Source organism: Toxotes jaculatrix, chromosome 6 (assembly GCF_017976425.1).
Source record: "Toxotes jaculatrix isolate fToxJac2 chromosome 6, fToxJac2.pri, whole genome shotgun sequence".
Classification (NCBI taxonomy): domain Eukaryota; kingdom Metazoa; phylum Chordata; class Actinopteri; family Toxotidae; genus Toxotes; species Toxotes jaculatrix.
The window spans coordinates 23712280-23739284 of record NC_054399.1 but is presented as its reverse complement, the minus strand read 5'-3'; the positions used below and the strand labels follow the sequence as shown (position 1 = coordinate 23739284).

Genomic DNA, 27005 nt, shown 5'->3' with positions numbered 1-27005 from the left:
TTATGTGCTAACATTTAAACCCTGAGGATGATACATGACACTGAGCTCACCTGTGACCTTTCATATCCTGTGGCTCACAGGTAAATTGCTCTTCCATGTTAGAGTGGAAAAAATATTTGCATACATTAAATCGACATTGAAAAGCAGACAAGCAGACAATTGATTTTTTTTTTTTCTGGTGGTTTCCCGCCATCAAAATACAGAAACCTATAAACAATATGTACAAATGTTAACTTTTCTTCTTTCTGCACTTCTTCCTGCTCCTAACCTTATTAAGGTCAATACAAAACATGCACACACAGGCAGACCTGTGTTACTATGGCTGCCGTGTATATAAAAACATTAATGAGCAGCAGTTTAGTATAAAAGATATTAGGTGCCAGATTTATAGCGCTGTAGAACTGTGGGAAGTCCAGCATGCCTCCAGTCATAAAACACATGAGGAAACAATGCAGTTGTCTGTATGAAAAAAAAAAAAACTAAAGAGGAGAAGAGAAAAAAGGAAAAGAAAAAAGAACTCACTTATTCAATCAATAGAACCCAGACTGGTTTGCAGAAAGGACTTGCTTTTGGCAAAATCTTTTTATTTCTTCTTTATGTGCAGATGCCAACAGATGAATGAGGCCGTGAATGAACTACATGGCCAAAAGTATATGGACACCTGAACATGACAGCTGTGTGATTGTTTTATTGTATGTCCATGGCATTAATCTGCAGCTACAACGACCTCCAATTTGAATTTTGACAAAGTAATTTGTTTTTAGTCTTAAAGCGTTAAACGCTGTGTTAAGAGCTCCAGATTTAGTGATTTTTATGTTTTAACTTTCAAGGTTTTCAGAGACATGTTTATAGATTTGGTTTGTTAGTCGCACTTCTGAAAACTAGAATTAATTCTTCATTCCTTTAGAGCATTTGCACAAGAGTGTTTGCTGACACCAGTTTTTCATTTAACCAAAACAATAAAAAAAAGGACAGAGCAGAGAGACGGATGAGTCCTGGGGTCTTCATTTGATTATTTTAAGATATGACATTTCTAAATGACATTTACAAAGAATTAATGGGCACCTAATTGACATTGAGGAAAACGGGGGAAGTAGACCTCTAGTAAGAAAAGTCCCAGTTTATAACACACACATGCACATACACACACACACCCACACACAAACAGCAGAGTACAGGCAGGTCAGGATAATTAACCCTTATAATCAGGACTCGGTCCTTGTGTTATCACTGAGTAATTGCAGACTTCTAATCCTCATTTAGAGTAATTAATCATATATGAACACAGAGCTGCTGTCAATTATGACACATAATGAGAGCTCATTTAGCTTTCATAAAACACAGCCAATCATTCATCCCAAACTCTTCATCCTCTGCATCATCATCATCATCACCATCACCATTGTTCTCTTCCTCCTCCTCACGATCATCTCCATCACCATTACCCTCACTGCCATCATCATCATCATCATCATCATCATCGTCATGAGCATCGTCTTCCTCACCATCACCAAGCGAGGACAACAGCTTGTGATGCAGGGTGGCCCACGTTTCTACTGACTGCTGAGGGTGATGACGAATAAAACAACGGGCAGATAAAGGAACAGAAGGAACAGAAGAAAAAGAAGAAAAGACTGTATGGGTGGTTTCTAAAGTGAGAAATAAATTCAACAAGTTTCTGCTCATTTGTCTGTTTTCTTTGAGTTCACGATGCTTCGTGGACGTCTCGCTGTGCCGCTGTGTCTCTTTGCAAACTCTTATCGACTTGGTGTCTCAGTGACTGCGGTGCTGGATTTTTCTCAGTTATCTCCCATCATACCATATGTTGCTCTAAGTACTGTGTCACAGGCTGTGTGTGTGTGAATATAATATCAGATATGGATTATCTCGATGAGGAGGCCAGGCCACAGTCTTCGGCTGCCTCATCACTTATTAAACAGCCTCGCTGTGGATCACCAAGATGAAAGGCGACTACCTCAGAGACTCCATGGCAGCCGGCTCAGTCAATTCTCACCCTCGATCAATAGAAAAGTTCTTCAACTTTTGACTCAAGTACAATTCAATAGGAAATATTGACACTGAAAGAGTCAACAAAGCAGGCACCAAGACAATAGAACAACATTTTTGGCCTGGGAGGAGCTCTGGTGCTCATGTCCTGGGGTGAAAACTGGCCAGTGCTTCACTTTCACACTCCTCTTTTCATTCCTTCACCGCTCTACCTGAATAATAAATAATACAGAAACAGTGTGGGCTGCCAGCTTCTCTTTACATAAAACATTGATGTTGTCTGCAGATTGAAACTAAAACGGTGACCCTGTGAATCTTTGTTGGCACCCAGAGGATACAGCTTGTCTGTAACTAATGAAAACAAAGGGAAAAGCAGGCCCTCCTCTGAGCAGTGGCCCCATCGCCTCTTGGTTTTATTGACGTTCAAAAGACGCCACTTGGCTTAAAGTTGTGAACACACATACATTCTCAGTGACGTCCAACTGTCTAAGCCGCCTTCTTTGTTTTGACTTCTGGTTCTCATCCTGCTGGGATTTGGACACCTTTGTGTACACCTTTAAGCGTATTATGGACAAACAAAGAAGTGACTGCTGATCGCGACACAACAGCAATGATTCGATGGAAAGCTGCAGTCAGAGATACGTTCGTGTCGTTCTTGCACTGTTTTCAAGTCAGGACAGATTTGAAGATTCTGACACCTGTTCATAAATCTGATTCATGGAACCACATTACAGCTCTCAGATTTATAGACTTTTTCTTGTGTAGCTTTGGAGCAAAACTCTGACATATTCTTCCTCTGGATCTAACAATGGAAACGTGAAGTGAAGCTTTGAAGCTCAGAGCAAAAACTCAACCTTTCGTTGTCCATTTTAAGGAGAATCTGTTATTTCATTTGTTCTAGATAAAAATATTTGAACTTTCCGCCTTTGTCTTTTTTTCAAATATTTATGTGTATGCATTTGAAATTTGAATGTGAAGCATGTTGAGCTGCATTTCTCTAATAAAAGGAAATATTTAACTAAAAACAATTCCTTTTCTTTTTCTGTTTAACTTAAAAAAAAATATCAGCACATGTGGGTGTCCAGTTAAAACATGAGACAAATTTGCAGTGCAAAAAAATGTTAAATTCCAAAGGAGTGATGTACAAACTCCTGTTCAGACAGCTGACCTTGATAGCTTAGACAGTTACAGTCTACAGAGGCTAAGAATTCTCAGTCTGAATCACAGATTACTGAGCTTTATAAATTATCTCTGCAGGTCAAACTATGCTCTGAAAAAACTGAGGTCAGAGAGAAGAAATGTGTCCTGTGCTCGCTGCTTAGTCTTTGTGCAGGAAACCAAATGTGAACAGTTTCATGTCGCTGTGATCATCTAGCCTTAAAATGAGGTGAGTTCACTAGTTGTAGGAAACTGTAATGATTTCTTCCTTCCTTCTTCGTCCTTCTTCAAAATGGCCTTGAGCTGGTTTGAGATGGTTTACGTGAGGTATTTATTTCTATAGATGTGCAAGAGACCAGAGTTTGAGGCCTGTTTGCTTTTTTGTTTTAACTGTTACCATGATCTTTCCCAGACATAAACTTTTTTAGTTACTTAAACCTAACCATACCTCTGCCACAGTAACCACAATCTTTCCCTGACCTAATCATTCTGTAGCTGCCATGAACAAATACTGTAAAAACTAGAATCTTGGAAACACTTGCATTAAATGAATGCAAGGTTCTGCTGAATCATTCGATCTCAGTGCTCTTGTCTGGTGAAAGAATTTTTTTCCAGCCTTATTGTTCTGTGCATTAAGGCTTCGCTGTCTCCTGAAACCATCTTCCACTTTCCCACTGAGACTTTCATTCTTCAGTTTAAGAGTCAGCTCAGCGCTGCTGCAAACTAAAGCCTTAAGTGACACCAGAGCCACAATGGAGAATTCACCATTTCATACACAGAGCCTCTGCAGCAATACACACACTGTCACTCTTGCACACACACAGACACACACACACAGAATCCACTTGTTCGATCCACAGCAGGAGCTTCTCCTACTTTTTGACTAATTGCATAAAAAAGTGCTTTGGCCCACTGCTTGTCAATTTATGTGTGTGTGTGTGTGTCTGTGTGCGAGCTGTGCGCTGAAATCAAGGGGAATCCCTTTAGGTCGAGACAAAATGAAGCTAATGAGATTATTCAGAAAGTCTGGAATTAAAGTGTGCACACTGAGCTCGTTGGGAAGCTAATTTAATCAGAGGTCCTTGAGCGTGTTGCTGCGCTCGGGACAGATCAGCCGCTCTCAGCCGCCTGATAAGAAGTCACAGCACAATGAGGTCATTGACTGAGAGCCCAGTGAGGACACAGCATGATCATGACAGAGAAGTGCTGAAGGGGAAAAGCACATGCTGACATCTGACGCGCCTGAATACGTAGAGTTTTTTTTTACTGTTTCTTGCGTATTTTGAACAGTGTTCACTCCCTAACATGGAAAACAAAACAAGCGCAGGTTTAGTCACCAATAACAGCCACTGTAGCAACTGAGCAGATGTTAGCTGCAGCCCCACAGACTACTGAAATTGAAGGCCATGGCTGGATGTCAGGTTTTATGTTATGCTGTAACTTTACACAGGTTATTCTCTGCGAGCTAGGTTTTAGAATAGGTTTTACAGATTAATATCAAATGTGTGTGTTTTTTTTTTATGTTTCATGTAGCTAATGTTGGAGGAACCTTTCCTCCCCTCTCTCTCCTGTCTTCCTATCTCTTCCTGAAATAGTATCATAAAACCTTGAACTAAACACAAAGTTTTTGTGCAAGTTGAAATATTTTTCCATGACCCTTTACTCCTGAACTTTAGCTGAGTGGTTACAGTTAAATTTAACCAGACCTGAACCATATACATCTAGGTGCCAAGTGAGAAAACATTTATGTGAGACATTTTTGGAACAGTCATACAGCCGATTCTGGAAGGAAACTGGACCAAATGAGACAGTGATAATACAACAAGTGACAAAAAAAAATAAATAATAATAATATGGAGGGAAGGACGCAGAGAGTTAAGCTGGATAGAGAGGCTGAGGAATGCAAGAATCAGGCAGGAAGCTGAAGAAGGAAGAGGGAGATGAGAAGAATGGCAGTAAAGAAGGGATGCATGGCAAAAGAAGAGAGGAGGAGAGAGAGGAGAAGCATAGGACATCTGCTGTTAGCTGCAGGCTTTGAGTCAATGCCAGAGATGAGGTCAGAGCAGCCTGCAGGACACAAACACTGACCACCAGGCTGAAACACTCAGGTAAGGCTCCACACACGGTCTGACACACGACATCACTGACAAATAACCCGATTTCTGAAGCAGAAGTTTAAACAAACGTTCACGTAAATTTCATGTTCCCATGCAACAGAAAGCTGCAATAAGAAAAAAAAAAAAAAAAATTAAAGTGATTAAAATGTGAAAGAGTTTCTGATTATGCTGCAGACCAGTCCCAGAAATTAAAAAAATACAGTAAACAGTGAAAGTACAGAATGTTTAGGATCCATTTTGAAACCATGGTTGCATCATTTCACATAATTTTGTTGCTAGAATCACAAACAGATTCACAATAAAATCAGAAAATAACATTGCATCACCCACTGCCTGAAAATACATCTCTCTCTCAGATACACACGGTCTCTTTAGTTTACTGGCTGGTTTATGGCTTGTGAAACCGATGCATTATTTGCATCTCAGCATGTTTCAGTGAGCATTTCCCCCTTCTCTGCTGTCCATCAACCCAGTGTGCTACACCAGGAGCTACACCCCACCTTTTCTTCCTACTAAGTTTGTCACTTACTGTTTATTCTGGTTTTGCACCAGAAGTGACGCAGCCGTCCAGACGAATGGAAATATTAAACCAATTTGATTTTTTTCACAGAGTGAATGAAAGAAGGGACTAGATTTTTCTATACAGAACTGGTGTTGTTGACCAAATCTCACATATTAACTTGATGAGTACAGTATCAGAATAAATTAATAATGCCACAAGAATAAGATCTAAGAGACATGACTGAACTGTCCATGATTACAGCTGAAGGCAATATCACAATATGCATTATTGCATTATATCATCCTCCTCATCATCATCATTAACTGATAATTCAGAATTTTAGTCCTAATTTTCTGTTTTTCTCTGTTTAATTTGTCACAAGTTGATTCACATTGTTGTTTTATGTGATACTTTACAGCTCATATGTCTCTAAGACAACCTGAATGACATCACCTGAGTGTAAGGGAGGGATGTGTGCCAACACACTGTACCTGTCCAAGGTCACTTATATAAGGTGAAGCATTCCAGAAAGGCTGAGGATGATCAGTGTGATTAAACCATGCTTCACATGTATCGTACTTATTATTTAATATTTAACAAAATGTGGGAGACCCTCTGGCGCAGTTTTTTCACCACTGAGAAACCAGTTGAAAATAAACCACTGTCTGCTTGGAAATGTTAACGGAGCCTATAAAATTCTCTATATAATAAATATGTCTCTTTGTGTGAAGCAGAGACAAAGAGAGGGAGAGAGTTTTTTTTATTATTCTTTTGAGAATACAAAACTCATTATTCTTGGTCCCTCAAAGGCACCACAAACACATCAGAACATGTGGCCTGGTTTTTGTGTGTGTGTGTGTGTAGCTACAGCACGTATATGGCCAGCTGTATGTGTGCCATGAGATCCAGCAGATTACCATCACCTGTGGTTCTGCTGCCTCAAAGCTCGGCCTGTCAGCCACCAATTACAGCTCCCCGGCCGCCCATAAACCTCTCAGCATGAAAGGAAAGGTGAGATCGTCTCTTTATAGGAACCTGAGGAGGAAAATGTCTCTCTCTCTCTCTTCCTCTCTCTCTCTTTTATCTATCTCAGTCCTTATAATATCAGGCAGATTTCACATCTTTCATATAAAGTGCCCTTGACCTTCAAGCAATATGAGGGGCTTGATAGAGCATCATAATGGGGCTCTATAACTTTCCGTGTGGTTGAGCAAGCAGAGCACTGCAGGCTAGCAGGGCAGCTTGCTACAGATTAGCTGTTAAAGTGTGTTGCTATAACTCGTCGAGCCCATAAAAAACATAAAACACAGCAGGTCAGGTACAAAGTCAAGATGCCAGAAAAAAGAAGAAATCTAAGTCATTTAATCTCCTGTTGAATCTGAACAGGCCTAAATAGTGCCATTGTTGGACTATTTTCAGCGGTGGATTAATATGCATTTAGTGCATAAACAATGCAATCTGCAATGTAAATCGATATACCTGGCTATCATCAGCATAGCAATGATAAGAGAAACCATGTGAGGGGAAAATCAAACACAAGGAGGTGGTGTAAACTGAAAAGAGAAAGGGACCAAATACAGAGTTACACATCAGGAAACAAAGTGCCACTTGGACAGGGCTCTTTGCAGTGGTAGGTTCTTGGGTCAAAGTCTGGGACCAGCAAAAAGGACCGGCAAGCTGAGAACTGATTGACAACCTCCGGTTGTAGTAGTTGTTTTTGGTATCTGTGCACTACATACCCAACACCAAACAGCAGCTAAAAAGTCAGATATTTTCTCAGGAGTTGGTGGAGAGATAAAATCAGAGGGAATATTGAACTTACATTCATCAGATGGACAAAAACATGACACCAATGGGATGATCCTGTTGATCTGTGTCAGCTGGATGTGGAAGGAGAGCACTGAGTGTCAGCTATACCACCTTTATACAGCTATGATATGTCAGCAAAGAGTGCCGGCATGTTCTTTTGCACCCCAGTGGCCTAAAAATAAATAAATAAACAAATGCATTTTTACAATAATGAGAGTTGACTGAAGAAAAACAGATGATCAACATAAACTATTTATTTAATCATGGGTGAATTCTTTCATGCTGTGGAGCTGACCATAGAGCATGCTGGGACAGAGATAAGAGGCTGGATATAGCGTGAGGGGGAAAAGGACCTTACAAACACCTACTTATCCCCAGACGAAACCTCCGTCAGTTTTTTCCTAAACTTACCACGAACAATTCGTCACCTAGGTTAGCCAACAGAGGCCTAATTCATATCATCTGCAGTCAACAACCCTGGAGGCTGAATCCACAAAGCCTTGCAAGGCCAAAAGCTGCTCCAAACTGACCAATTTAGAAGTAAAATTCAACAAAATACAAGGCAGGATGAAATGCTTTGTGCATACTGATCAGCCCACTCTGTGGGCCAGCTGTTCTCAGAGCTGCCCAGAGGTAAAGAAAACCAACTCATTAGTAATTCACATCGGCTGAGTCAGGAGGAGAAAACAGTGGGTCTGACTTAAAAACAGAATTATTACTGCTGAAAAACAATATAACCTCAGTGGAAGTTGGAGGGAGAGAAGTTGTCAAAAACAGACCTACAGACGTGGAGATGGAAACATAGATACTGATAGATGATATCATGACCCAGAATTTAAAATGCAATGTTTCCAAAAACGTTGTCCGTGTCACAGCTAAAGTCATACTACCTACATGTAACTGTTCCCTGATGCACCTTCCAAAAAAGGTCAATAAGGACATTTTCATTAGCTTCCAGAAAATAGTGGAAATTGTTGTCACAGAGGGCATCACAAGAAATGGTCACAAATCAAATCATGACTGTTTTCTGATCTATGACCAAGTTTTGGTGACTAAAACTTTATAACTGTTGTCATTAACATTAACTGTTGGTTGTTGTTGTTCTGTCTGTGTTTGAGTCCTCTCCTTCTCTGGATGAGCGATTACACGCACGTTTTGGAGAAGACTGCTGCTCTGATTTCTCGGGCCCCATCAAGTCATGTCAGAGAAAGAGAAGGGCTGAACAAAGAGACAGAGCTTGAGAGATACTGTAGAGAGAGACTGCCGTAGTGGCAGACAGAGACAGAGACAGGAGGCAGCACATTGGTATTCATGGCTGGTTTCAGCTCACCCATCCATCCCGCCTCGTAGTCTTTACATCACATTTGCCCTTCAGCGCAGCAAATGTCTCACACACAGCTGGTGGAAGCTACATGTCTGCTTGCAGGGAGCCGGACAGACGATCACACACGCCTTTGTAGGCCTGTGTGAGTGCTCACACACTGTCCCGCTGAGCTGAAGCAAAAACAAGCTTTTTTAATTGCTACATGGGCGATTCAGATGTTTCATTTTTCACTTTACCATGTAGTTATGTGCATCATTATAACTTTGGGTCATAAGTTCAATGCATTATTGATGGCTTGCAGCACAGTTTTAGCAGCATTTCCATATTATTATTCTCTGAGTGTAACTGTATCACCTCTCAGTACTAGAGTGTCTCAACTTCTGAACTCCTTTAACTCAGCTATCAGGTCCTGAAAAGAGTGTGGGGTTCTTATTGGTGAGAGCTGATGCAATTCAAGCAACACTCTGTTTCAGTGAGAGTGCATCCCAAGACAATGTCTGAAATGCTGACATTGAACAGAAAACTGGACTTGAACTCTAATTCCACTTTATTTAACACAAGCGTGAAAAGCAGGGCTGTCAGATAACATTGTGCAAAATCAAATGTTTATGAGGTTACATGGATCCAGTCATAAATAAATGTATGTAGACTGCAGGAGCAACAAGTCCTCCAACTTAACCATATACATCGCTTGTCCCTATCCTCGGATACGACCCATAGTAACAAATCAGCATCAGTTGTTCCGGACCTCCGCTGACATGACAACAATAATAAACACTTGGTTAAGGTGGTGAATCAGTTGAGTTTAGGCACTTGGTTAGATTTAGGAAAAGATCATGGTTTGGCTTAAAATAAGCACTCAGAGATCCGTTGTCGCCATGGTTACATTAATAAACAGTTAAGGTTGGTCATGCATAAAAAACGATGACTATTGGTTTAACACGGAAAACAAACATCACATAGGCAGTGTTATGAAGAGGCTAGGGGAAGCTTCCCTAAAATTATCTCAGATTTTTTTTTTTTTTTTGTTAAACCTCAATGATGTATGGTAACATGAGCAACTAGTGTAATTTCCTTTACTTAGTGAGCTAAGCTTGCTACAGTAAGACCCTTGGTAGAACATTCAGGATGTCATGGTTTGAGTACAGCAAGCAGTTAAACGCCATATTCTATTTTCCATGCTGACAGTTTCTGTGCAGTGTTAGGGAACACAAAAATAAAAACAACAGCAGCAGAAAAACAAAAATTACACTGAATCTGCTCAACAAACGCAGAATATTTGTGAAGTGCGCTCACAAGAAAACTGTGAAAGAGAATCAGGAAAATGCCTCCTCCATGGCTGAAAGAATCTTGTTTTTGGAAAAGCAAGGGATGTCTTTCAGAACACAGGATAAATGAATGTCAATCTGCATGAAGAGTGACATTAGGAAATTCAATAGTAATTTTGGGCCAAATGAAGAGAGTCCAACCAGCCACTGGGAGCACCGGTGGGCCAGGACTTCGATTACCCCCCTGTGCAACAAGAGAGATGGAGGGAGGGAGGAACAGAGGGGCAATTTATGGCAGGAAGTGTCTTTCCTGTGACCTTATGATCCTTAAAATTACATATGAAGGGATAAACATGGGAGCCAGGGGCTGTTTGATGTTAATTCAAGCTTTACATGAGCACATTACAGCAGAATTTGGACATTAACCACGGGAGAGCTTCTTCCCAGAATGCCTCATAAAACAACTCAACCAGAGAGCAGCGTGCTGGATGATGAGTATTATAAGATAATCCTCTAATAGAGACTGAGCTGAGGGATAAGGCAGTGTACGGCTGAGGGATGGTGATATTGGAGGAAGAGGACTACACCACTGAATTTTAACCTTTTAAATGTGGCACTTCTGTCCCCTGAGGAACGTCTTAAACATCTGGGGCTGAATTAAATCATCGACTCAAGGGTTTAGAGAAGAGAACGCTGTATTAAATACAACTGACATGTTCTGGGATAAAGAAAAAACAATTTTCATGATCATCATCTTAATGTCTGCATTATATGTTTTGTAACCTATGTTGTATGTTCTATGTGCTGCGACTAAGCCAGAAATGTGCTGTAAAATATGTCACTATATGGGAAAGACATTTTCTGATTAAACAAAGTTACGGTACTAAAACATGCAGCTGTTGGTTAAACAGCCACAATTAGCAGCCAGAGCTCTGAAGCACAGCTAACATGCTAACAATGAACATGCTGATGTTTAGCAGGTATAGCGTTTGCTGATTGGTGTTGTTTTGCAGGTTTTTGGTCATAAACTAATGCAATGGACAAAGGGAAGCACATCTGATGATAGCACCAGATCACAGGGACACACACAAAGGGCATCAACACTAAATTTCAAGTCAAATAGTTTTGGAGAAGTTTCACACATGACCAACAATGTCAGTTTCATTTAAGAGCAAGATGAAAAGCCAAAAGGAATCAAAGTCTTATTCTAGTTCATCCTGTGGGGACCGTGAATGTCTGCATCAGATTTCATGAAAATCAAACAGTTATGGAGATATGTCACTGTGAACCAAAGTGGTGGACCAATAGACTTGCTGAAGAGCTATCCTTAGAACCGTGAACAGTATTAGACACTGAGTGCCTGGTTGACCTGCCTGCAACCTTCAGGGGATGTGGCCTTGTCTTTGTTCGCTATCTGTACTTCTATATTTGGAAGTTTAGGTACACCAAGTCCACCATGGAGGGTGAACTACTCTGATAAGCAGTTACATCATTAACCTTACTAGGAACATTATGAGGAGGAACTGTTCCATACCTGGGCTTCCATGATTTCATGACCACCTTAGATTGACAGAAGTGGCCTTGCCTCTGTGTGCATGTTAGTGTATGTGTGTGTGTGTGTGTGTGTGTGTGTCGGTGTGTGTGTGCGTGCATGCGTGTGTGTGTGTGTGTGTTTGTTGCGACCCTCACCTCCTGACCTCTTGTTGGAACTGACCAGGCCACATGTCTCTCTGTATCCAGCTAACAAAGCCATTTCAAAGGCCATTACCTTCATCTCTTGCTGTACCATGACCCCTGACCTCATGGTATGGTGAAGGAGAGACAGAGAGAGAGAGAGAGAGAGAGAGAGAGAGAGAGAGAGAGAGAGAGAGAGAGAGAGAGATGACTGGAGATTTGAAATCCAAAAGTGGATCTCCATAACCATTTATTTTTTTTAATCAGTGAAAAAGAACAGTAATGCAGTGAGTGGTCAATTTTTTTCCCTCACTATGTTATAAAGAGGTATTTTCCAAAGAGCAGGTCCAGGGAAAACCTGCTACTATGCCGTAGAGATATGATTCTGCAAAACAAGCTGAATAATAATTACATAACTTTACAGGATATTTATGCAGTAATGACCTTGAATTCGGCTTTGTCAGTCAGTGCTGCATCGTCGTTCATCATTCCCTGTCACACTCACAACGCGGTACTGATTTTGCACTAAAGTAGGTCATCAGGCCGCCATCAGCCACTCAGCTTAGCTTCACCTGAGTGTTTCTTTAGAGGATGTTAAGTATTATAAAGTCAGTGTCTCCCATTGTGACCTGCCATCAGAACCACTCCATCCAAAACATGACAATTCTTTCATGCAAAGGAAGAATAAAGAGGGAGGATGGATGATGGCTTGAAGTGTTTGTATGCATGTGTGTGCGTGTGTGATTAGCTAGTACAGTGAGCCACGTAATTGTATGCAGCTGGGGGAAGACAGGCTGGACAAAGACCCAAAAACATGCCAAATACTAATAAATACACCCACTAAAAGCTGAGTACTCACTTGACCTTAAACACATTATACAACCATGATGATGATGCCCTAGACATATTTACACATACTTGGGTGTCTGTGTGTGTGGGTGTGTGTGTGTGTGCCCTGCAGCTGACCCTGTACAGCAGGATTACACTGGATGTTAAGCTGGCACTTACCTCCCAATGGGAGAGAGTCGGGACATGACTTAACTGTGAACCCTTCACACACTCAAACACACACACATACAAACAAACATAAACACATGTACTGTATATATAGACATACACGTAATATTTCTGTGTCTGACTCCCTCTCATACAAACATCACACATACAAACATGCCCTCACATGCTTCTGGGTGCTCTCAGCTCTGACTTTGGCACAGTGAGTGTGTGTGTGTGTCTTATTAGTTTGGGATATTGTCAAGGTCATCCACACAGTGGACCGACCTTGGTCCGGACCTTGACCATACACACAGTGAGCCTTCACCTGAGCCAGGTTTGATACTATTTTGCCAGTACCACGACCAAAACTTGTCCACTGGCAACCAACACCATCAACTATTTTTAAGGGGACAGCAGTTAGAGTAGTTAAAACTTCTAGTTAATGTAAGCTTAACAATGTGGCAAATCATTTGAAAAAAGCCAGGTTAGCTGTTTCCGAGTCTTTATGGTAAGACAGGCTACCCACAAACAAGAAACCAAAATGACAGCTGAGACTCAGTTGGTAATAAACCATGTTATCCATTAAAAGACTCAATAAGGAGGAATATGAAGAAAGGACTATAATGATGTGAACAAAGACGGAGGTCCTGTCAGTCGTATTAACTCCTGCCAGCTTTGTGATGAACTCTATGAACAGTAGATTTTACCACCATACCCTTCTTGGCTACATAAGCAGCCAAAATAAATGGCCTGAGAGAGAACAACAAGAAGACAACCAGTGTGTGGAGAAAGTGTCAGCGTGTGAGTGGGTGTGAGTGTGTTAGTGTATGTCGTATTCTTGCCAAGCTGCGGGCACGGCTTGCGTGCCTGGGAAGGAAAACAGCTCATAACAAAAGCAGAGAGAGAGAGGACCAGAATGTGAATGGGTGTGTTTGGGAGTTTACAATCCTCCTTTTTTTCCTTCTGATTTTGTCGTGGTGGTTGACAGATCAGCTGGACGAGGCCAAAGCTTCACAGGGGAGTGATGTGCACACAGAGGGTCGAGTGCACGTGCAGGCGCACACGCACACACACGCACACACACACACACACACACACACACACACACACACACACACACACACACACACACACACACACACGCACGCACGCACGCACACACACACACACACACACAGAGTCACATTGTACAGAGGTGCTGAGCTGCTGCACTCAGGTGGAGCAGAACCGGTCGTATATTCAGACTCCATTTGGAGAACAGGATTGGAGAGCAGCTCTCCTGAAAGGTCAACGGGCGTGAACACAGACACACACACACTCACAAACCTTTGTTAAGGGGTTAACATACTGCCAACAGGCACTGTGGTAACCCTTGACCTCCACTAATGCTGTCTGGAGGGGTGGCAGGGGAGGTAATGGGTGAGAAAAATGCTCACACATGAACCTGACCTCCCTGTTGTAGCCTACCTCTCTCTGTCTCCCTCTCTCTCTTCCTCTGCCTGCATTCATCAAACAAAGAGAGGCTCAGTCAGACATGCAGTCACCCTGCCTGCCACCAAAACAGCAACATGAGATAATCACGTGCACACACACCTTAAATGGCTGAACACCTCAATGTTTGTGTAGACCACCAATGCAAGGTGCTGAAAACCAAATAAGGCCAGTGTTTACTATGGAGGCTACAGGACACACTCTGCATCCTAGCATGGAAGCAAGTCTATTACAAACACAACACTGTTGAACCATAAACCATTCAAAACATGAAAAACTAGACAGGGTTAGAAGATAACCCTGTCAAATTAAAATGATACAACACTCACAGTATGCAGTACTGTTTGACACTACAGTGTACCGCATAAGAATGTGAAATACAGTCACATGTGAGTGGACACAGTGGCTGAACGTCCCACAGGATCTCAGCAGAGTGGATTGTTCTTGGCAGATCCAGCGTCAGCTTTCCTTAACACATGGTTGAAATGGTGCCGCTGTCACCTCGCCCCTCTTTCAGGTGACAGGCTCTTCCCAAAAGGTAGAAACAATTTGGCCTTCAGGCACAGTCATACAAGATATCACAGCCTAGTTCACTTGAGATTTAAAGACTTTAAATGATGCAAAAGCCACAAGTTTGATGCCAAACCAACAAGTCCATCATCATTTCATCATTTACATATAATATCTGTTACCTTTTATGTACGTGTGTATGTTCTGCATACAGACATGTCAGTTTGTTAATGTCAGCATGTCTGTCAAAGTTAAAAAGACTCTTCCAGTGTATGTCTCCTGGCAGGAGGGTGTAAGAACTTTCTGAAGTAGCTGTGCAGCATTAATTTATCTTGGCAGAATTCACACATGCCTTTTAAAGCAGATAATCCCTGTCTGGACAAAATCCATCCGGATATGCAGAACCCATGATGTGACTACATGTAAATAAGATGCAGACAGAGATCCGGAGAGAATAAAAGAAGATGGAGAACAGTGTAAGTGTGTTACATCAATGCAATTTCCCACATCATTCCCCTGATTACAAAGCACAGGCTTCATTCGAACACCCCACAGAGAGGGTTGTATAAGAGAGGCTAGAAAAAAAACACACTTCAAAGACTCCCTCTGGTCCTTTTGTTACTGTGATGTAAGCTTGTCTGCCAATGAACACACACACACCTACAAGAGACACTCAAGCAATGGCACACACATATGCACACTTTGTTTTTTTCTCTCTTAATTTCTAAATGAGAATAAAAATGCATTTATATGTGTTCAGTATCAACACAACTGCTCACAGAAGAACCAAAAAAGAAATCTGTATTTAGAGACAATTCCCAACACGATGAAACGCTGATGACGCCCTGAGGAGAAGCTCTATGAAATGGTGACTGTGCTTAGAAATTTTAAATCAACCTGAGGATGTGCGTGTTGCATTTTAACATCTGCATTATATTATATTCTGAATATTCTGATATTCTGAATCAGGAAAAATCATAAATCTGCACTGGCAGCCCACACCCGACCCCTGATGTCTCCATTCTGTCTCCCCAACCTGCAGGATAATAAGGTTCATTTCATGAACTACTGATTGTCCTCCAGACATCATCTTGTCCTTTTGCGAGCCACCCACAGAAAAGGAAAATCGAACAAATGACATTAGATCTCCACCTGTGGTTAGGTTTTGATTTGTGGCTCTATGTGATGTGTGTTTGTTGTCTGTCTGTCTGCTGTACTGCTTTGTAGTGAGTAATGATTTTCACCATCATGGCTGAAAGCAGAAGCCTATACAGAAGTCTGACTCTACAGAGGATTTACAATGCCCGAACTGTTTCTTTAACTACAAAGTCAGTGTTATTTTCCCACAAGCTGAAGACTAAAGTGTCAGTTTCACTTCTGCTGATTTCTTTCAAATGGGTATTTTTGAATGATTGTTCCATTCAGACTCCTCAGCTTGATTAGAAATACATTTTAGGAGCAAGATTTGATTATGAATAGGGGTATTTTTCTCCAGATTCCTCCAGATTAACTTGCCAAAGCCATGCTCTGAGCCAAAAAACAAATCTATCATTATATTATCTTAGGCAGATAACTGCTAGAGTTTTTAATAATGGTGATGATGGAGTCAGGGAGTCCAAACATAACTGGATCAGACTTCCTCTCATTAATCTTGGCAGTTGTTGGCTGTGAATATTTTTATATATTGGAGAGTCAGTTTGTTTATCTAAGATAGACAGAATTTTGAAAGTTAACCAGCAAAACAGCAAATATTACCTTTAATTTTGACCACTCATCTGATCAGGCAGGAGCATGAATGGAAAAATAAGAAGTGGACCTAAGGGGGGACCCCATGGGACGCCACAGAAGCACTAGCTAAGGCAGATGAGACAATTAGCAATTTAACTAAAGAGGCTAGTCCAGGGCCGTGACATTGCTAATAATCATGTAATGAAGATGTTTATCCACTGGGTCACGATTGACTGTCAAAGTCTGAGGAAAGATCCGACCTACTTATCAATCCAGTGTTGGGTAAAGCTGATTTTGTCCAGGTTATGTTCTTGTCTGGTCATGTTTCAACCATAAATCTGACTCTCATCTGCTTACTAGTCCGATGACCTTTTTTCAGTATCACCTCTGAATGAACACCACAGCTCCATATAAAGGAAGCGTAACCCCAGAGCAGCCACAATACTCACCGCTACGACCAATATGCCGACCCTGGCCTAAACACTATGGCCCTCAACAGAGCAGTACAACCTTATACACACTCACACACACACACACACACACTGACCCACTGACATTTATACACACACATACATGCAGTGACCCTTAGACACTGACCTCAGCAGACTGGCTCGGCCCTTGCAATCAGCCACACACCTGCTGTCTGACCTTTCCTTGGTCCTCATAGAGCCTGATTGATCTCTTCACAGCGTTTTATTTCAGCAGATACACACCAAAGACTCTCCGCAGGTTTAAGCTTGCCTGTGCAAGTTTGTCAAAAACCAAGCTTCAGCAGCCTGTACATTTCGTATGATCAGTTACTACTTATTTACAGTGCTTTCAAATGTCACAATTTAAAGTACAATCAAAAAACAGCCTTCAAAATTCTCTCTATTTTTGAGATACACAGGAGGTGGGGATAAGATCAATGAAAAAGTCTTTAAGGTTACTGTTGGAAGTCGACCACTGTCAGAAGAAGTTCTTAACACTGACAGTTGAGGTTGAGGTTATCCTCACTCCTAAGCTGGGGCAACATGGTATATCTTTACTTCAAGTTGTATATGCTCCAGAGTCCATGGAGCATGGAGTCCATGGTGCAGGGGGCACTTGAACACCTGATGTCGAGTTCAAACATTTCGTACTTGAAAATGTTTCACCTCAGGCCCTAAACCTTTTGCTCTAAGTTGGGATGTTGTTTTTTGTGCTTTTGGAGAACTGATGCTGAGGTGAGAATTTTCTAAAGCACACATTTTATAGTTCACATACAATAAACCAGACCTGCCACATTCACATCCATACCCGCGCTTTCTTCTGTAACTGTCCAGCAAAGCACTAATACTAAAAGAAAAACATCACAATACCACCATGTTTTTTTTTACTGTAAACTCCATACATCTAGACTGTAAACTGAACTAATGGAGGACAAAGTTAAAAAAGGCAAAAAGTCAGTTTTTCATATATTTCATCAACCAAACGTGTGTTTTCTCCAGCAGTTTGTGGCAGAGCAGCAAGCAAACAAATGTTAAGGTTATCAAGAGAAAGAATAAAAGGGTGTAAATGTGTACAGATGGAAAAGGGAAAACGTTTGTGTGCATGTTTACTCTCCTACCTGGAGCAGCCTGCATCTCCATGAGACCTCCTGTGTCGATCAGAGCCTCCAAAATCCTGATGTGATGCTCCGGGTTCACATCCGCACTGTTGACAAAAACAGTGAACATAAACTGCAGTCAAGGTGTAAAGGACACCACTGAACAACGATAACATTAGCTTTCTCATATGCCATTAAAACAAGCACTTTTCTTTGATGTTTAGACATAAACAGCAGGATGGCGGCAGGGTGATGTACTGTATGTGGGTTGAGTCAACATTAGCTACAGTGACCATGACAATGTGGCTCATTGATGTATTTTAACAATGAAGCTCTATGGCAGAGGAATCAGCTGAATCAAGCTTTAGACACAGACACTGCTTAGTAGGATCGGTTCATATTCATTCAGTTTCTCGGTCCTTTCATGATCCTAATAGGAAAAATATTGACCATCCTGAGAATCCAGTGTGCTGCAATATGGGCAAACCAATAGGAAAACATGTGACTTTTCTAAATGTTTACAGACTGCAGCGTGCACAACAGAACTATCAAGGATTAATTAACATTTCCACATGCATACAAAATAAGCTAACTCGGGATCTGGTTCAAACAGAATGGCATGCTGAGATACACCGCCCTGCTCTTTATACGCCCATTGTGCACGTCAGAGGTGAATTGATTGACCCGGCTATGCAAACAATCAGCGCCTGTGACTCACTGACTGCCTCGATAATTCCACTACATCTCCGCCGCACACACTGCCACAAGGAGAAATTCCTTGGTAATTTCTGGAAAAACAGACACAGGCGAGCTTGTGTAGGGTAGAGAGAAACAAAACAATACCATCTGCCTTGTTAATGCCATTCTCTCAGTGTTCAGCTCTTAAACTACAGGATGTTGATATTACAGCTGAGCCAAATATCATGCTTAGCAAAGGCAGATCCTTTTCTACAAAAATAACAGGTCTTTGTGCTGGATGAAGACAATTTTGCTCAATTTTGATTTGATTTGGAAATGAGCCGTGGTCGATTTGTAGATTTTAAAAAGTGCCACACTGATGCCCACCATTCAACCAAAATGTTTTTTGTTTTATTTTTCCAGCTCTTTGACAAATGCTCAATGAGATGGGAATACTCCTTCCATCCAAGAGAAGTGACTGTGGTTGGAACAATCAATGGTTTTAAGCAAGAAATGGAAAGACTAAAGAAATGGCTGAAATGCTAAGAAGCTTAAATGACATTTCACAGCGGGAAATGTGGGAAGTACCTTATCATTTGTGGTTTTCATGTTTTGATTTGAACTCAGATTTTAAATAATTCTTCAAAGACCATGAAGCATATACAGAACAAAATGTTAATGTTTTGTAAAACGCTAATGTCATCAATACTTAACCATCTTAACAATTTCCCAACAGCAACTAAAGAGCAGCAACATGGAAAAGGTTATTTTGAGAAATATATCACGTTCACTTGACTTGACAGTTGCACCTCTTCAGGTATTGAATGGACATGAAAGTCTCCCAGTTGAATCATCAGCACAACAGATGAACAACTGTGTTCGAAAATATCTGGTTCTTTGAGAAAAGTCAAAGGTACGAGCCTTTGGACATAAAAACTGAAGGAAAAAATTCAACTACAGCTGCCAAGGTGCATTTCAGAAACAAACATCCAATCACAGAGTTAAGAATCTGGTTGTGTGTTCTGCTAATGGCAGGCTGAAGCTAAAGATTACACTTTGTAGAAATCAGATAAGACATTCAGCATTTTAAATCAGTCCTCTTTGGGTTTCTCAGTCATTTCTGGGTGAATTATGGTGCGGTGTTTAGCTCCATATTTGAATGATGAAGTGTTTTGAATTTGCTACAACTCTGATCCATGCATCTGACACATTTTACCATCAATGGCAATGCCAGCTAAGGTCATTAGTTTCATAGCAGTGGGAGCCATCCACTACAGCAAACAGACAAAGAAAGAAACATGATTTTTAAGAAACAAAGATGAAAAAAATGTAAACTGGCAGCCATAGAACAAAGCTATTTGATCATTACATTACCCAGGAGACTCCTGTGTTTCCTTGTTGAGGAACACTGGGGATATTATTGCTAAGAACACTCTGAATCGGGAATGTACAGTGGATGGAATTCCTTCCACAACTAGTAGTTCACAGAGATGGGGTTGCCTCCTCTGTGACTCAAGGTTTGTTCCACTTCTCCTGTTATTTGCTTCAAGTAAGTGCTAAACTATGTATGAGTTGTTGATAGCTGATGATAACGTATGTGTGTGATGACCGGAACAAACAAATTAACAAAGTGTAATCAGTTAATGTGTAAATGAATGAATGAGGGGTGAAGCCTTCTGTACCTGAGGGGGGAGTGCCTGAAGACGGCCTCGGCAAAGGCCTGTCCCAGCAGGCGAGGGCCAGCCTGGTTGTGCTGGCTGACCCGGGCCAGGTGTCTGCTGAGGTGGACCAACAGCTGGTGGTTAGCCTGAGGGATGCTGGGAGACTCCAGGATCCTCTTCAGCCTCTCCCCACACTCCTCCACACTCTGACTCTCTATAAGACAAGAACAGCAAAATGTTGGAAACCTTCCTCTGAGGTTCTGCTCCATGTTGACGTGATTCATAACATCATTCATGCTGTCAATCTGTTCTACCACATCCCAAAGGTTTTCTACTGGATTCAGGTCTGGAGACTGGGGAGGATACTGAAGTTCACTGTGTTGTCCATCCTGAGATGTTTTCCTGCTCAGCACAGTTGTAAAGAATCTCATCAATAAGGTGTTTCCATCCTCAGAGCTGTTGCTCAATGGATGGGTTTTGTTTTTGGTGTTTTAAACTCTAGAGACTGTGTGTGTGTGAAAAACCCAGGAGATTTGCAGTTTTGCAAATAATCCTTATGCTGAGTTTGGCTAAAGACATCGTGGACTGGAGTAGGATTTCCTTTAAAGTCTTCTTTAAAGGAACATTATTCAACAGTGTTTCTGTGTTGAATAATGTTTGCAAATACAAATACATATTTGTAAAGATGTAATATAGACTGTGTCATCATATGACAAATAATCAGATAAATTAAGAGTAATGTGCATCTGTGTGTCTTAGTGCTTGGTGAACATCTGACAGACAGCCTGTGTGTCACATGCATAAACACCAATCACATTAAAATATATTCCAGCCTTTCACTCATACACACTGAACACAGAGCAGACTTCCCTGCTGTGCCGCCCTGTGAGCAGCACTTCCATCAATATCCATCCGAGCATGCAACATCTCACTGACTTTGAGGAGATGTATGGCCTTGGCAGGACATCAGTGATTTGAATTCAGACCCAGTCCAGGAGCCAGCTGCTAGCCAGCTAGCCTGACAGACACTATGGAGAAAATCACAGGGGCTTCGTATACGGATGCTTGTAAAAAATGTCACAGCGGGAGGCGGCACAGGGGATAATGCCAACTCCTTTTCTAGTATTAGCCGGGGTTCAGACAATAGGCTGTGTTTGAAGACGACCAGACGTATTGACGAACGCTCTCACCACAGGCCTTTTACCACCGCAAACAAGCTGCAAACAAGAAAACATCTGTGCCTGAGTCTGCTGTGTGCTGGGTTTATGACGGGGAAGCTCAGTGGGAGAGCAGGGATCTGCCACTGAACACCAGACATATCATTCAGCTCAAGAATCCACAAAACCATTTATCTCTGTCTGAATCTGTCTGTCTGCTCAGGGATTTCATTTATAACAAAGTTCTTCTTCTAGATTCATTTTCATATGTCTAAATTTATAATCAAGTTTGTGCTTGTTAGATTAACGGATTGTCTTCAAGTGAAATTAAAGCCATAGTTTTTGATCGAAAACCTGATCAGGACTCATCCTTAGAAAAAAAACATATAGTCATACATAATTGTTTTCTCCTGAGATGTACACTAATTCATTTTTCAATTTTAATGTGATGAATATCAACATATAATGTTAATTAAACTGAAAGTAATTAAAAACACAATGACTTTTTGTTTAGTTGAAGAAACAGGTCAACATTTTGGGAAAATACGAATGAAGAAGAACTGGTGAGAGCATCTGCCTCTTTACATGGAGGGAACATTCATCCAAACCAGCTTTTTGTTGTCTGGAGCTTCAGGTGCAGAAAACTAAGGTGCATAAGAATCAGTCTGATCATGCTGAACACGAACAACCCTAAATATTTAACCTCTTATGTGTATGGATTTTTTACTCTGAAAATAAGAATTACTAAGAGATTTTACAGTAGCTACAGTATTATGTATTATGTTATTGTGAATGTCCACTGGGAGATGAATAAAGTATTCATCTTCTATCTTATGTGTGTTGTGTATTATTTTCAAAGCACAAATACAACTAAGCTAATACACAAAAAATACATAAAACTACATTTCTGACCCTTTCTTCACCTTCACTTTGAGCTTTTATTACTTACAGTTAGTGAATAGAAAGTGTGGATGAAACTGGCGAAAGCTGTATGCCATCTCGACACAGAGGAGATGTGTTTGTGTATTTGTTGACACAGCTAAGCTGCACCTCTACCTCGACATGAATATTTTGTACAGTGATTTGTGTGATGCAGTGCTCTGCATGTGTCCAGGCTGTGTGTATCCAGGTGTTAGAATTCTGATATGTATTGATTGACTGTATGAGGGATTGCTGTATTTGGCCCTCTGTGCAGGAAGTAAAGTGTTCAAATCAATTCCAATAACACAGAGTGCCAACAGAAAGACGGAGGAAGTGACAGAGCAACTGACTGTATGTTTGACAGGTGACCGACTGGACAGATGGAGAGAGACGGATGGCAGGAGAGGAACAGCTGTAAAAGGGCTCAATATTTTCCCAACTCTGCAGATCAAGGTTCTGTTCCAGCAGTAAGAAAACGTATTCAAAATCCAACTCACATTCTTCAAAACACAACCATTTAAAGCTCCAGCCCTAGAACTAACTTAATGTAATACAATCATAACGTTCAAAAAAAAAAAAAAAAAAAAAAAGTAGCCTATTACAGACACCATTTCCCATGAGCCCATGGTGTCCCATGGATTAAATGTCACCAGTGACGGTCTGTGCATGTCTGAGGTCTGTCAGTGTTGATGTATGGGACTGGACATAAAGGTGGAAACAGAGACCACAGCTGACAAGTTGGAAAGAGAGACGATTATCAATGTGAATGTCTGTGCAAAATATGTATGTATGTATAAGCTTCAAACATATATCAGGGTATCTAGCTTCCTGTGTGTTACCATGCTGGGGGCTGGTGTCCGGGGGTCAAAGGTCAGACAGACAGAGAGGAGAGGTCAAGGGGTTTCAGTGGGTGGAGTCAAGAGGCTTTGTTTAAAAACCATTAGTGTGTACTTGTGTATGTACTGTGCATCGTGTATGAGTGGTATGTTTCTGTACATGTACAGTACATGTCAGCTCTTTATGTGGTTTAAACTGTCCAAAACCAATGTAAGTGGCTCACTGTGTGAGGTCTGGTTGATTTGGTGACACACAAAGTTACTGGTAGTAATGTTAAGTCCATTTTAATAAACCAAATTCAAGAGTTCAGTTAAAAATCACACACACATTTTTCTCAGCAGCAAACAAGCCTCCACCAGCGACACTGTCAACCTGCTTTTCATTTGAATTAAGCAGGTTTTCAAATCAAAGTCCAAACTTCCCTGGATTCAGTGGCACTTTTAGTATTTATGTGACAACTGTGTAATTTAGTCAATTTCAAGGTCTTCAAAACCAAACCTATATATGAATAAACAATCTTTTAAATGTGTTAAACCCTTGAACATTGCTTCCTTTCACTTGTTAGTGATTTTATTTGTTTTAAATTTGTTTCAAAATGTGAAAAGATTCATTTAAAAGAAATAACATCTAGGGAATTTAACAAAACTACAGGGTTTCCATTGCTGCCCAGGAGCTTGAGAGACTCTAGGAAGTTCAGGGACACTTGAGGTGTATGAGTGTGTGTATGAGTGTGTGTTTTGGGTGGGCAGGTGGGCGGTGATGGATGGCTGACAATCTGCTGCAGCCTGATGGGGGTCATGGAAGTCACCTCTCTTTGTCTGACCACTACTGAGCATAGATGGCTACCACACACACACACACACACGCGCGCGCGCACACACACACACACACACACACACCTCCTCCGTCTGTTATTATGGATTGTGGTTGACCCTGACGGTCAGTAAAGGTCAAGGCTGGAGAATGAACTTGGTCTGTACATCTGGCCCCATGGGACTCTGGGAGACTGGACAACTGGACAGTGTGTGAATGTGTGTGACCTTAGTTAATAGAAATGGGTTCACGCAGAGCTTCTCAGCAGGACAATTTTGGAGATAATTCACATTTTTATGACTTTTGGCAGTTTCAGCTGCTTTGTTAAGATGCACAAAGAAAATGGGGAAACACTGTCTCACCTTCTGCTGGCTTCACACACTCATGGACGATGACCTCGGTTAGGCCATTAAGGTTAACTAACTCCGGCAAAACTAATGAATGAGAAAAGACGAGGTGAGGATAAAAAATAGGCATGTTGGGGCAGGGACGGTGTGAGGGAAAGAAATGAATAAAGAAAGAAAAAGGGCAGAGGGAAGGAAGTGGAGAAGGCCTCAGATTAAATTATTAAGATAAGTGACTCAGAGACCAAAGACAGAAGGAGGATGAAGGAGCAGAGAGGTGGCAATGAATGACGCTGAGATAAAGAGACTTTTCCACCTGAGTGAGAAGTGAGAAGCTGTAACTTCCAACTGACCTCAAATCACAAACAGCATCACCTTCATTCATCTCTTCTCTGCACCATTGCTTTAAAATGATTTAAAGCACTTTCACACGTGTAACAATCCTCACGTCCCTCTTTGAAAAAAAAAAGCTGACAATAATAAAACAGAAAAATGGCATAACCCTAATAACAAAAGGCTGATTGTGGTTAGGGTGTTGCAGGGACAGATGAGAGGAGGATTACTGGAGGATTACAGCCATCTGATGACAACAAATGTAATTATTCTGTTGTTGAAAAAAACCCACAGAATAAAGACTGAATTGAAAGATGATTGAAGTAATTTGAGAGTTAAATGGAGTTCTCTGAGATGACGCACATGAACTTACATTTTTTAGATTGGATTTAGCTTCAGAGAACATATTTTGCTGCCAGATTTTATGTTCAGATGCCCAAATGTGCCCAAATTCACCCTGGTATCTTTAAAGACTGCATGACCTTAAGTAGATCTTGTGATATCAAAATTGTGTTTGTTACAATACAGGCCAGTAGGGTTGGAAAGGTTTTTGAAAATCCCTTCAAACTTTGAACATGTTATCGTTATTTCTAACATTGTGCAGGGATTTCCCCACGATGAGCCACTGACTGAAAAATGGACACAGATCAAACAGATGAGAAAGAGCCCAACAGCCAGAGGAGAGGTAACAAATAAAAAGGAATGAGAGGGGATTTTAACTGTTACAACATCAGCAAATCTCAGGGATCAGACTAAGACGGGACAGACGGAAACTGTCTTTATATGAGGAAAATTTCAGTGATTCCATCCATATGGAAATAATCACAAAGACAACGCACCCTCTCAATCTCAGGTATATACAGAGTATGTACAGAGTGTAATAACCATAATTATAGTGTAAAAATGACAAAGAAAATCGTTTTTGCTGATGGCAAACTGAGAAAATTTCACATCGTCTTGGTGGACAGGTATATGAAATGCTGAATTTAACAGTCATTTTACTCCACACAGTGGCTACCACAGCTTCTATGTTGAGTAAAAATGACGTCAAAGGACAGACTTGCCGTGCGCTGCTGATTGTCCCAAACAGAAAAGAGTCCAAAAATAACAGGATGAATAATGAATAATAAAATGAAAATGATCTGATCATTTAGTCTCATTATCAGGCTCCAGATAATGGATTTGAGGACAAATGGAGAAACACAAAAAAAACTTACATTGGCACCTCAGGCAACTTGTATGTTGCTGTTGAATATGTGTAGCTACATATCTGATTGAGGAATCCATCAGAGCCTCTGGTACGCAGTGAGTGAAGTACATACCTAAATGACTTCATAAAAAGACAGCAAAGAGGAACAGAAAAGACTCAGAGTTTTATTTTTCAAGGATCCCTCAATATTACTGCTTGACTTATCCTTACTATACAAATTAAATGCTTCAGACCTCAAAACCCATCTTATAATATCTTCTGATTTCACAGAAGAAATCACTCTATGCTCTTCGAGTGACCCCCTCCCAAATAAGAAGTTCAATTTCAGCAGGCTTAACCTCAGACGGCCTCCGGAAAATACTAGCTGTATCCTTTCAAAGTGGTTTATCCTGACTTAAAATGTTTCCATGAATAAGTAAAACAAAAAAAGGGCTGTCACTTCACGGGACGAGGTCGGAGAGAAAAGCACTTACATAATTGAGGGGTTTTCAGTTTGAGGAGAGTAGTCAAAAAATATTTTGGGAGGAGGTTACAGGGAAGCTGGTGTGAACTTCCTGGAAGCTCAGACGAAAGCCTCCGTCCTGAAAAACTCAACTAACGTGCACGAGTAAATACCAACACACTCATCGCTCTGTTCATCTGTCCTTGTGTCTTCGTTCTTATTTCCACACACTGGCACGCACACTGCCCACACACAGCACACAGCTCTGAGAGTCAAGGAAGGGTGCATGAAAAATAGATAAGACTGTGAGAATCTCTAAAAGCTGGAGAGAGGAGGGCCTGCTGGGCGAGGTGGGTGGCAGAGGTGAACAGGCAGGTCAGCTGTACAGAAAATGAGAAAAGAGAGACTGGCACAGAGCCATGTTTCAGCTGGGAGTTTGTTTCCACTGAATCCTGAAG

The 27005-nt window shown here is 41.1% G+C and overlaps 1 protein-coding gene across 1 annotated transcript in view; it reads right to left on the bottom strand.

Annotated features, from left to right (window-relative positions):
- Nucleotides 1-27005, bottom strand: part of pik3r3b (phosphoinositide-3-kinase, regulatory subunit 3b (gamma)) — a 191814-nt gene that overhangs the window by 84842 nt on the left and 79967 nt on the right. Inside the window, exons 6-7 of the mRNA XM_041039885.1 lie at nucleotides 20512-20704; nucleotides 18173-18258 (exon numbers count right to left, since the gene is read on the bottom strand). Of these exons, the coding sequence (XP_040895819.1) occupies nucleotides 18173-18258; nucleotides 20512-20704 (279 nt within the window). The remainder of the gene's footprint in view (nucleotides 1-18172; nucleotides 18259-20511; nucleotides 20705-27005) is intronic.